Genomic DNA, 12,571 nt, shown 5'->3' with positions numbered 1-12,571 from the left:
GGGGGTGGGGGGGGGGGGAGGCGGTCCGGATCATCCCAGAATGGAAGATGTCGCTGTGTAATCAGCCAGCCTCTGGCTCACCACGCTCATCCGGACTTTAGGGGCTCGGTCACTTTATCTCCGACCTCTTGTCACTGCTATGAGCCTCGGACAAACACTGCCATAGTAACCTCTGGCCGTCACACCTCGGTACGATCATAGAGTTAACATCGATGGAAACTTGTAAAGAAATCTGCACTGCCACACGGGCATCACAACTCTGTTCTTGCCCTTGGGTGCGGGGTAGGTGCTGCCTCCCGTCCAGCACAAACAGGATAGTGACGCTGTTCCTCACGGTGGATGTAACCTACCTTGCACCTTCTCTGGTGGTCTTGACTAGAGGTAGGTACTTGAGCTCGTGCAAGTCTCAAGCTGCGCCTGGTGGTGTATTATACCCATTTACCGTTATTAAATGCCTTCTTTATAATACTACCGTGATCTCCAGCTTCATCTTCATCTTGAACCCAATCCAGCCCTTGACACTCCTTCACTCTACTGTCCCCTCATCGCCTTCGAGTATCCCTTGACGTCTAGCAACCTACACACACACACACACACACACACACAGAGGTCACAACTCACAAGATGCCCGAACTACCCGCCAGTCTCAAGCAGTCTGTCGAGAACTCCAAATGTGAATACCGCCGGCTGGGCAAGAGCGGTCTCCGTGTTTCCGTGCCCATCTTTGGCTGCATGAGCTTCGGTGATCGACGGACGCTGGACTGGGCCATCGAGGAAGATGAGGCTCTCCCTTTACTCAAGGCCGCCTATGACCGTGGCCTGAACACATGGGATACGGCTAATGTTTACTCCAACGGCACATCCGAGATCATTGTCGGAAAGGCCCTCAAGAAATACGCAATTCCGCGCGAGAAGGTAGTCATCCTAACCAAGTGTTGGGGTGCTGTCGGAGAGACTCCCGATCTCCGCTCCTTCTTTTTTCCTTCCCAGATTGCCGCCTCCAAGGACTACGTGAACCAGCATGGCCTGTCGCGGGCCGCCATCTTGAACGCCGTCGAGGCCTCTCTCCGGCGCCTGGATACGCCCTACATCGATCTGCTACAGATTCATCGCTTTGATCCCAGCACTCCCATCGAAGAGACCATGAAGGCCTTGCACGACTTGGTGCAGTCCGGCAGGGTGCGCTATATTGGTGCAAGCAGCATGTGGGCTACTCAATTTGCCCAGATGCAGTTCTGCGCCGAGAAGAACGGCTGGACCAAGTTTATCAGCATGCAGAATCAGTACAACTTGCTCTATCGTGAGGAAGAGCGTGAGATGATCCGCTTCTGCAACGACACTGGTGTTGGCTTGATCCCGTGGGCTCCTTTGTGTCGTGGCCACTTGGCCCGCAGACCCGACCAGTTTGGCAGGACCAAGAGGAGTCAAGGAGAGAAGGAGGCCCAGTCTGGGTCACATGGCACTGGTGAGCCCGATCTAACCATTATCAACCGCGTGGTTGAGATTGCGGATAAGCATGAATGGCCGGTAAGTTTCATAGCCCAGAGAAACCCATCGATATCCGTATCTTTTGAAAAGGTTCATCTTGCTAACCGTACCTATAGATCTCCCACGTAGCCTTGGCTTGGATTGCTAAGCGCGTCATCAGTCCAATCATTGGTTTTAGCAGCGTTGAGCGTTTGGAAGAAGCAATTTCCGCTAGAGGCAAGGTTTTAACGGAGGAGGAGGAGAAGTATTTGGAGGAGATGTATAAGCCCAAGGCTATCAACGGACACACTTAGTTTGCCTTCCAACCCTGACTACCTTACTCATGTTGGCATCAGGAAGGGATTGGGTGTAGTAACATCATTAAACAGATTCCTGGATACATTCGGTAGCTCTCGATTTATCTGCCGAGACCACGACATGACCTGATGTCGCCATCTCCTCAGTTCCCCAATTCAGCTCATACTTTATCTTGAAATTTTCAACCTTGGCTCGCTACACTCGAGGTGGCCAAGGTTCGTAAGTCAGTGGGATGGGCCCCAATCCCAGCCCCAGTGACAGTCGGCTTTGTGAACGGATCCTCGGCTGACTTCAGTCTGGTGTGCAATGAAGTCATGCTCTTGGTGACCCTTGGCGGTTTCCAATTCGCGTTTTCGAGCCGGTTCAAAAATGAATGTCGAGTGTGTTCACGTCATCTTGCGCCAGCGTCCCCTTCAGCAGATGTTAAACAGGAACTCGGTACTGGATTACCATGTCATCAGACTGCAATACAATCTGCTCGTTAAGGTTTGACCGATGAAAAGGTGTCGAGGCCTGCTAAGACAAGATCTACGGTCTTGCACGACGCTATATGTGAGGGGTTCGCAAAACGGGGGTAGTATTGCTAGGTCTGTTCACCCACTCCAACATACAGAGAGCTCATTAGGTAAAAAAAAAAAAAAAAAAAAAAAAAAAAAAGAGTCCAGGATCTTGCCGTGGCGCTGGCAGCTTGAGTCAAGCATATGCGATTCCACGTATGGGCTTTGCCGGGACATGGTCTCGATACAATGGCAATATCTTGACCGGGCGTGGAATTCCTTTCAAGATACGCAATAGGCTGCTCAATTGAGGTGTTGATATATGTGGGAAACTTGGTATAGGTTGTGAACACCTTCAGTTTCAGTTACTAACCTCCCAAAAGCGGAGGTAGATGATCCAGGGCAGTTATAATCCCTACCTGAGTTAGCACATTAGCTACATAGCTTCGTGTATGTCTTGTAGGAGGTATGTAAGCCCTTTAGTGTCGTTTATTCAAGTCCGTCTTTCTGCTAGGCTAGCGTCAAGGTACTCAAGACCAGTTCTTACGGAGAAGCACTACACCCACCCATCACAAATGAATTTGGACCAATCGGTGATTTCATCATTAAATCGATTTCATACCTACTGTATGATATAGTACATGTATTTGTCTTTGGTCCTAGCCAAAATGAAAAAAAAATACCCAAAGAAAAGAAACCCCGAAAAAATTGGGGCTTCGGCACGGGTGAGAGCGCAAACGTCCTCTCTACAGCTATGTATAATTAGTCTCCCAAGCGAGCGTCGAGGGCAACCGGGCCTTGAAGAAGAAAAAAAGACATTCATAAGTCCTGATAAAGAAAACAACAAGAAAAGTATGGCTGAAGAAAAGTATGGCTGCTGCTTCCAACAAGTTGAAACAGCACGCGTTACTGCTAGCCGCAGTTTGGCGAGCAGGCACCTAAAGGGCAATAGTCCCTGGCGCAAGTAAAGGCGCAAAGTCCCTTGTAACTTTTATCGAGACCTGGAGCCGGGTAACCCGGGGGCTTCGTTTGAGTCGCTCCATCCAGGCGTACCGAATGAATTACATTTGCAGGGTCCAGGTGGGCACCAGCCTTTGAAGCATAAAAAGTTGCAAAGGCCGGTCAAGTTTGGAGACTCCTCGCTGTCGCGGTTGCAGCTGGTTGGGGTAGAGGGAGGAGGTGCCGTGGTGACGGGTTGAGTCGAGATCGTCCGGGGAATAGACGGAGGTTCCCACATAGCCGGAGGGTATGTAGGCTGAGGATCGTTTGGTGGAGGCGCAGTACCTATCAGAGTAGGAGTCGGCTGGCAGGTGCTCACATGTAGTCCAACAGTTAGAGAAGCTAGGCCTTGCGAATCTAGTGAGCCAAATGGCTTAAAAGGCAGCTGACCGACGAATGCATTGAAGTTGTAGATACCACACGGGCATGTGTTGCTAATATCTCTCGGGGAGGTGCCGCTTAGAACAGACTGTCCATTACGGACGAGCTCGAACCTTTGTTTGCCAACGCCCATCGGTATCTTTTGTGCATACGCACCCGCAGGGGCTCGGTAGGTGACGGCGGAATTACCACCAGACGTCACCTTGATCTGCCCGGCGGTCTTCAAGAGAGAGACGACAAACACAGCATCTTCCATGGTCTCGTAGCCATTGGGCCTTCCCTTGAAATAGTTCCCGCTGCTGTTGTTGGCATCCTGCATGGTAGTATCGGTCGCATCGCAGTTCAAAGACTTGAGGGTCGGTCGATACCAGTAAATGATTTGATCTTGGCTGATGTAGGCATCAGGCTTGCTGGCACCTGCCTTGTACGCCGCAATGAACGGCTTTGCCAGTTCCATCCATCCTTCGTGCGGCATGTCATTGACCCATTTGGAGTTTCCATCATCGGTGTGCTTCGAGTCGAGGGGGCCAATGTAGTGAGACTCCCCATAGTCATTCCAGCTTATGATCTCGACGTAGCGGGGGCCCAGCGTCAGAATCTCATTCCAGCGGCTATACCAGAGAAGATCTCCTGGGAACACCCAGTTCTTGCTGTAGCTAACTTCGGGGCCAAAGTGGGTAGAGAACCATGGGGAGATTGGGGCCATATATGGCTTGGAACCCAGCCATGCTTTGTAGGCGTTGTCCCCATCAGCCACGGAGAAGCTATGTCCAGGCTGGGGGGCTTTGTTGGCCCCGTTGTTTGGCCAAGCCATCCAATTGAATGCCGAGTCGACGACCCCGTTGTTTGGGGTCTGGGAAGGGTTGAAGTTGGGCGCCCGGAAGACGTCGACTCCGGCTGCTGCCCTCATTTGGGCCACATCAAGGCCGTCCCCAATGAAGCTCGAGGCAAAGACCTTTCCGTCGATCTTCAGCTGTGCAGGAAGCGAGGCGTACTGAGCAATCTTGCGCCCTACGTCGGTAGCTTGAGTGCTCGGGTGCCACCAGTTGAAGTCAAACGAGATGAAAACTTTCATGCCGTTGCGAGCCGCCGACTCGTAGGCGAATCCCAGCTGAGTGTCAGTGTAGCCATCAACTCCAATGTTGAGCGCAAATGCATCGATGCCTGTTGTGAGATTCGTTAGCTTTTTGGCACAGCAGCTCCGGGAAATGCGTTGATGCGATGGAGCAATCTTACCTATGGCCTTGGCCTTTTGCATATCATAATCGTAGTCGGCCGAGGATCCGCGGTTGCCCACAATACCAATCTGATGGAACCCTCGTCAGCACGATGACAAGTACATGGAGGAAGAAGAAGATGATGATAGTCTAGCTAGTGAGTCTTACCATGAAATGCGCAAACACCAGCTTGTCGGCGGCTGATTGCCTCGGATCGAGGGAGTTCGTGACAGGTACCGGAACAGCTTGTGCTCCGGGCATATGGCCAGCCCAAAGACAGATGGCAATAATGCCGAGAAGGAGGCTAGAGAGTGTATGGCCCGCCATGGCTATGTCTTTGAAGCCTAGACAATGCGAGCTGCCCCAAGTGTCGGTAAACTTGGGTTTCCTTTGCAGAAGGCTGGAGAATTGAGCCCGTACAGGGAGAAAGAGAGCAAGTGAAGACGAGTCTTGGTGGATCAAACTTGAACTGATGGTAAAACTTGTGGACAAACAAATGACTTTGTCGGTGGCCTTGACGACGGGCCTTGATCATCAAGTTTGCCTCGAGCTTCCGTCCAGCTTCCTAACAAGCATGGGCTGTTCTGCGTTGGTGGTCAGAGAAGGCATGTTGATTGCCAGGGGGAAAAGGGCGATGATATAGCGGCTTCATTCTTCGAGTTGGATCGGATCAGGTCCAAAAGTTTGAGATATCTTGACTCTGCAGTGGCCCAAGTGTTCATTAGTCTCAGTTGGAAAGGCCCGCGCTAACCTTTTCCATGCCGGCAGAGGTGTGAGCCAAGGTCAGGAACAGGGTGACAGCCAGGAAAGGCGTCCGGGTGTTTTGCTCCATACTTGATACACTAGTCGTCACCCGGCACCGATGACGATCGGAATGGGGCTCCCGCCAGTCCCATTGACTGGATGCGGTTAACTTGGGGCGGCCGATTGGCGAATAGCGGCAGGTCGATAGGCCCGTCGATCAGGCCAGACGATCAATCGCGACCGTCGTGAAGGGCAGTTGCCGACGGAGTTCTGCCAGCAATTAGGTAGGTAGGTTGCGGATTCTTGGATGCTGGTTCGATGCGCATCTGTTGATGATGTTTGGCAAGAAGAGGGCGGAGGGTGTCATTGGCCAATCGCACTAAGCTAGGTAGGTAAGTACGTAGTGTACTGTGTAGGTAAGGTACCATTCATGGTGCAGTGGCTGCAGGAACCGGTTCGTTTGGGGTGTAGTGGGGGCGGGCCGTTGCACCTCTGCCGAACGGAACTTAAAAGGTTAGCGCAGTGAAGTGCAACCTACCCTACTGTATGTGGCGATAACTTTATTTTCTTTCCCTACAAAACATCGATGGCTGCTCTCGCTGCTCCCCTCCCCCTCAACCTCCAATTCCCTACTTGTAGCCAGGTATTGTTGTAAGGAGCGGTTCCACGCTAACAAGCGACACTATATGTCGGCAAAAGTGTACATCAGGCAAAAGAAAAGCCCCCAACTCACAACGGCATTCGTCAACAAGATAACCCAAAGAAAGAGTACCTAGGTAGGTACCTTGTTTTCGGAAAGGACAGCTACCAAGAGCATACCAGCCGTCCTCAATGTCGTGCAGCTCACGGGTTGCCCAGTGTGGATTTAAATAGAACTTCATTTCCTTGGCAGCTGTGCGTACCGGAGAGACTCGCCAAGGTCGCAAAACGCCAAGTATTCCTGTTTGACCGAACGCCAAGCATCCAAGGTAGTAAAGTCCTCTCTCTGTTTGTAATGCTTCTACAAGCCGCCCATTGTGCGAAAACACATATGTAGGTACGTAGTAATAGGCGATATCGATATACCGCAGGACTATATACCTCAGACTCAACTTCCCATGTCCACAACACCCTCTCGGCTAACTCTACCTACCTATCCAGCGCTTGAGCCTGACACTGTATCATGTCAGCATCTCATATATGCCACACAAGAGTCGCATAGTTGTCAAGAGCGGGCATGCAAGGACCACCTACCATCTGGTAATAGATTCCCCGCATCCTCAACAGTGCCGCATGCTTTCCTTTTTCCAACACGCGGCCATCTCCAAGAACAAAAATGATATCAGCGTTCTGGATAGTAGCAAGACGGTGAGCTACCATGATCATTGTTCTGTTCTTCCTGGTCCTTTCCAAGACGGCCTGTACTGCCCTTTCTGTATCGCCGTCCAGATTGGATGTGGCTTCGTCCAAGAGTAGCAAGCGAGGATTCCGTATCAAGGCCCTTGCAATTGCAAAGCGTTGTTTCTGCCCCCCAGACAGTGTCACTCCCCTGGATCCGATCTCGGTATTGTATCCGTCTGGGAGAGACATGATAAACTCGTGGATCTCGGCGTCACGACAAGCCTGTTGAATCTGCTCCTCTGTGGTACTATCAGGGTTTACTCCCAGTAGTATGTTCTCTTTAATTGTCCCATCGAAAAGATTCGGTTCTTGCGAGACAAGAGATATATCCCTGCGATAGTCTTCGAGGGACACGGTCGAGATGTCCGTTCCGTTGTACAGGATCTGGCCTGAATTTACGGCATAAAACCTGAACGTTTGTCAGCTGTCTGGATACCGTGCCCTGCTTGCGCTCCTCAATAGGTACCTTGACCACTGACCTTTCAAGAAGTGAGACCACTGTTGTTTTCCCGCAACCTAGTTGATGTCAGTTGTCGGCCTATACCTGACTAGGTACCTACCCGTTCTCATCAAATTTCCACGTACCAGAAGGCCCGACTATAGCAGCAAACATGTCTTTCTCAACCTTGGCTGGTGTTAGCAGTACTGCATCAATTTGACTGTAATGTGGCAGGACTAACCGTTATGTCAAGCCCATTAAGCACCGGTACATTCCGGGTTGGATACCTGAACCGTACTTCGCGGAACTCAACTCTAACACCACTGTCTTTGTCGCCCACGCTACCTCGGTCAAGTGGAGTGTGCGTTGTGTTTTCCTGGCCCTTGGCCCTCATCTCAAGGATCCTATCTGCCGCAACATTCGCTTTTGCAATATCTGTGGTGCGCTTAGTACATGTCAAATATCCTAACTCGTACTGCTAACCTACTAGGTCCATAGCTCAGCCATTGACCTGCTCCCAATCCACCCTGTCCCGCAGAGTCATCATCAGAAGATTGGCCCAATATGAAAGGCCTCATTGGAGACGCAGGGTAAGCGCAATGTAAGCATACCTGAAGGACAGCAATGTAAACGATCATGTACTGGAATGGCCAGTATTCGCCCTTGAGCATCAGAGATCCACCATACCTGTGAGGCATCGGGTCCCCAGTCAGCTTTGTTGATATTCGCGAAACCGTCGTCGGCGATCGGCCTTGATATGTAGGTGGGTGCTTGCGAACAAACTTACCAGAGAACAAAAGCCGTGCACAAAAGCGCGATGCTGTCGGCCACGGCAAATACCAAGGTAAACCAACTAGACGTTCCAAATGAATGCTGGACATGTTCTCGGAGGAGTGTTTCATATCGTTCTATGATGGTATCTTCTAGAGTCAGAGCCGAAACCGTTCTGAAGGCAGTGATGGACTCAGTTGCGAACTTGGCACTCTCTGCAAAAACCTCATTGTTCATTTTCTCAAATCGCGCTTCGTGTCGAATGCGAAGAAAAGAAGCTGCCACGATGAGTGGCATCGAGGAGCATAGCGTGACGATGGTCAGTTTCCATCCATAGTAGAAGGATATAATCAAGCAGCCAGCGACGTTGAGAATGGAAATGAGCACGAAAGCTATATTGGTGCCCAGTATTTCTTGAAGTTGGCTTGGATCAGTCGCCAGACGAGCTGTAAGTGTACCAACCGAGTGGTCGTCGGTGTCGAAGAAGCCAATAGACTGGGATATGATGTTGTCGAAGTACTCGCAACGATATCGGTGTGTGATGTGCTCGTTCCTCGTGTTAGCATAGTTCCGTCCTCATTTGATGTGAAGAAAGGGAGTAGACTCAAGAAGCGTACAAACGCAATTGTCGAAGACGACCATCCTAATACAAAGTAAGAGATCGCAACTAAGATAGCAAGCATGACAAACATTAGACTCCAGAAGCTGGAAAGGTTTGGGAGCCATGGACCCCAGGATTGGAACAGTGTGAGCTCTGTTGCAAAGAGGTAGGCGGAAATTGGCTGACTTGCTGTGAGGCCCGAAGAAGATTGTCAGATAAGTCTACTCTCTCATTGTTTCTGTACGATCGACACGGTTACATACCTCCGCCGCCGATTGCACTCCCAACCAAGACAGCATACCACTTCCAGTGCTCTTTCTGCTCGCAGATGAGGAGCATGTATTTTCTCAGGCGGCTTGTCGTAATGAGCTCATCATCAACACTGGCGTCTGTTGTTATTACCGGACTCTCTGAATTGACTGTTGGTGTGTTGACTTCCGTATCCTCCACCTTACTACCAAGGCCGCTCGGTAGCTCTTTGGGATCGGTTGAATCTACCACAAGCTTCTGTGAGGTAGCAAGTGCCCAGTATGCTCCTCCCTCCTCGGCTAAGAGGTCCGAGTGCGTGCCTTGCTGAATAGCCTGGCCTTTCTGCAGAACTATGATGTTGTCAGCCTTCTTGACGGTTCCAAGCCGGTGTGCAATCATTATAGTTGTGCGATCCTTCGACACTTTTTCCAAGGCTGCCTGTACCACCTGTTCCCCGCGAACGTCAATAGAAGAGGTCGCCTCGTCCAGAATGAGAATTTTCGGGCGCTTTACAATGCTTCGAGCGATTGCTATTCGTTGACGTTGGCCACCACTCAGTTTGATGCCTGCATCGCCGACAATGGTTGAGTAACCCTGTATTCAGCTGTCAGCAATCAACCTACACACCAGGAGTCTTTCTTTCCTGGATTACTTCGAGCTTGGAACTTTACCTCTGGTAACCGGTTGATGAACTCGTCGACAAAGGCCTCCCTGCAAGCCTGTTTTACAAGCTCTTCCTTGGTCTCCACATTGGCATTTTCCCATTCAGTGCCTATCAGACCAAACTCAACATTTTGATAAATGCTACAGTTGAACAGAAACGGTTCCTGCTGCACGAGGCCGATTTGAGTCCGCCACCACTTGAGATCGATCTCTCTCAGGGGCCGACCCCCGACTTCGACAAGGCCGTTACGCCATAACAAACTCTTCGTTTTTGCCTGCTTGTTAGCAAATGATTCGGTTTCCATTCTCAAGTCAAGAGCGACGTATTATGAGGCCACCTACCATATCATTGCTCTCGAGAGACTCGATTTCATACCATCGCATCAGAAGCCCAACAATTGTGGTTTTGCCAGATCCGGAAGGTCCAACAACTGCGGTGGTTTTCCCCATAGGGAAGCGGATACTGAGGTTATTCAGGATCACCAGGTCTGGTCTGGTGGGGTATGCGAAGTTCACGTCTTGAAGTACAATATCTTGGGATGCAGAAACGTCTGGCTCCTTAAGACCTGTTTTGTCGGGTCTTGTTGCGTCAATGATAGTATAGAAAACAGTGGCCGCGCCAGCTGCCCGAGTAGCTGCGGATAAGGGCGAGGTAATTCCACTTATAGAGGTGGTCATAAGCACGATAGACATCAGGACACTTGATGCCAGACCAATCAGTCACTTTGTCCAGTATTTGGCAGTGAACATGGCGGGGAGTATCGTAGTTACGCACACAACCAAGGTCTCTGCGCTGTTGAAGCGAAGCTCGTAGTACATTCTAATCGAGTACCAAAATGAAAGGGCGAAAGTCCTGGAAAGTGTTAGCAGTGACTCAGGTTTTTTGTTATGACAACAAGGGCGGCAAGTAACTCACGCGTATATCGAAAACTGTACTGTTGGAGAGACGTCAGAAGATTCAAGAGGAGCCGCTCGACGGTACATATGTGGAGGGTCAGCCTAAAAAAAAGAATGAAAACGGGCACTTACCTGGCGCTTGCTGCAGCGCGATGATGGGAGACATTTTCAACCCCCGATGACGAGAATCGTCCACCCATTTGACATACCTTTTAGCCATCTTCTCCTGTGCACCACAGGCTGCAATCATTCTTATGGAGCTGAATACCTCTTTTGCAACTATAGATGCCTGGAGATCAGCATATTGTACGCCATTCATGTGCTTGACGAGAAAAGGGGTAGTTGCAGCATAGACCACTATGATCAACACAAGACCACTGCTCGTGACCAAGGTCAAGCTCCAACTGTATGTGATGGCAATCACAAATGCAGCTGTTACAGTTGATATGGATTGAAACAAGGCTGAAAGTTTCTCGGAGATGCCCGCTTGAAGTACACTAGCTGTTATAGTGATGATGGCGGCAGTTTGGCCGGGGGGGAGGACGTCTAGCGTGGAGATTGGCTGCCCGAATAAACACTTCAAGTATTCCAGTCGGATAGCAGCTGAGATTCGCAAGCTCGACATACGAAAGCCCACCTAGACATTCGACATAACCTGTAAACGATGCGTGTGCTGCGCGAGAAGAAGGGGAACAAACGGTGAGGCACTTACGTAGGCAACATAATCAAGTACAAGCCTAATGAAAAAAAGGCCAACAAGGTACAGGCTGTGAAAACATTAGTCAAAATCATGTTGACTCGCTGCTGCCCGAGAGTTGGAACGAGACTTACGCGCAGCTACTTATGGCGTTTTTGAAGAGCTCATATGTTGTTGAAGCATCGGCACCGTAGTATCCCGTGAAGGATCCCACCATTCTGCCTATCTATAAGTTAATTCGCAGGCATCACTACCTGCGTATTGACTATGAGCCAAAAAGTAAGTGAGACATACCAAAAATCATGTTCATGAGGGGCATAGTAATGCCCGCGCCTATAGAGGTCGCAACAGCTGCGCTGACAAGTACCCTGTCGAGCCAAGTCGAAAAGGAGAATATGCGCTGGCTAAAGTATCAGAAACTGAGTCTTCAAGCAGCTACGAAACAAGATACACACAATAAAGTCTGAGAGAGCTGTTTTGCATTCGGGCTTCAGCAGGAGGGGATTCATTCCCGCTTTGCTCGCTGGAGATGGTGGATTCGGAGGCGAAACTAGCGACTCGGGGATGGGGTGTTCGCCGCCAGACGCAAACTCTTCCTCGGCCATCTCTTTGACTCTTGAATTCCTGAGGTGTCCTAAGGATTGACGCAATTAGTGTAGGTGCTCTCGTAGAAGTGGTTACAGAACCAAAAGGGTATATTGACGCGCATATCTCCGCGCTCAATACATGCGCGCAGTTCCCTTAAAAGCATGGAGATGAAAAGTGAATGTGAGGCAAAGAGCGAGGGGATAGAGCCTGTCTCAAGCCATATTTACCGTTGAACGCGATTGCAATCCAACCATTGTGCAGCGACATTTCGAAAGAAGTGCGCCCGAAAGAGATTGCGAACGGTCAGCATGGGTCGCAGGCGACCTTTGACAGGCGCGGTAAACAATATACATCGAACAAAGCGTGGGGCTACCATAAATCCGGTGTTCGTACTTCAACAGCCTGCTACGACGTTAATATGGAACTTCGCAATACAATATACGGGTATTATATTTCGTGCTTGGTACTCGAATAGGGATCTGAACCAAGACACGAATGGTATCCGCGCTTATTGACAAGTGGTATGATGTGATTTGCGGCCAAGTTCTCTATTTCTCGACGGCAACGGAGAAGAGAATCAACCTGGCTGAAGTACATATTGCGAGCCCCAGCCAGGCTATGGAGTGGTAAACGGAAATGGGCACACCCAGAGTCCCGAGAGGA

At 50.3% G+C, this 12,571-nt stretch overlaps 3 protein-coding genes across 3 annotated transcripts; 1 reads left to right on the top strand and 2 right to left on the bottom strand.

Annotated features, from left to right (window-relative positions):
- Positions 1–579: 579 nt before the first annotated feature.
- Positions 580–1,929, top strand: NEUTE1DRAFT_88189 (uncharacterized protein; the record flags this gene model as incomplete). Its single annotated transcript, XM_009856288.1, has 2 exons — positions 580–1,527; positions 1,605–1,929. The coding sequence occupies 2 exons, from the start codon at positions 625–627 to the stop codon at positions 1,779–1,781; spliced, it is 1,080 nt and encodes a 359-aa protein (XP_009854590.1).
- A 1,344-nt stretch (positions 1,930–3,273) lies between these two features.
- On the bottom strand, positions 3,274–5,206 carry NEUTE1DRAFT_113118 (uncharacterized protein; the record flags this gene model as incomplete). Its single annotated transcript, XM_009856287.1, has 3 exons — positions 3,274–4,826; positions 4,899–4,968; positions 5,048–5,206. The coding sequence occupies 3 exons, from the start codon at positions 5,204–5,206 to the stop codon at positions 3,274–3,276; spliced, it is 1,782 nt and encodes a 593-aa protein (XP_009854589.1).
- Positions 5,207–6,751: 1,545 nt separating this feature from the next.
- Positions 6,752–11,925, bottom strand: NEUTE1DRAFT_104089 (uncharacterized protein; the record flags this gene model as incomplete). Its single annotated transcript, XM_009856286.1, has 16 exons — positions 6,752–6,778; positions 6,857–7,412; positions 7,483–7,519; positions 7,589–7,662; positions 7,730–7,877; positions 7,930–8,129; positions 8,230–8,708; positions 8,831–8,856; positions 9,078–9,657; positions 9,845–9,848; positions 10,451–10,579; positions 10,643–10,661; positions 10,756–11,027; positions 11,455–11,542; positions 11,615–11,720; positions 11,776–11,925. 16 exons carry the CDS (start codon positions 11,923–11,925, stop codon positions 6,752–6,754), a joined length of 2,895 nt encoding a protein of 964 aa, XP_009854588.1.
- Between the last annotated feature and the right edge of the window lie 646 nt (positions 11,926–12,571).

The sequence above is a fragment of the Neurospora tetrasperma genome (genome assembly GCF_000213175.1).
Source record: "Neurospora tetrasperma FGSC 2508 unplaced genomic scaffold NEUTE1scaffold_6, whole genome shotgun sequence".
In the NCBI taxonomy this organism is placed as follows: domain Eukaryota; kingdom Fungi; phylum Ascomycota; class Sordariomycetes; order Sordariales; family Sordariaceae; genus Neurospora; species Neurospora tetrasperma.
This window is presented reverse-complemented; position numbering and strand designations above follow the sequence as displayed.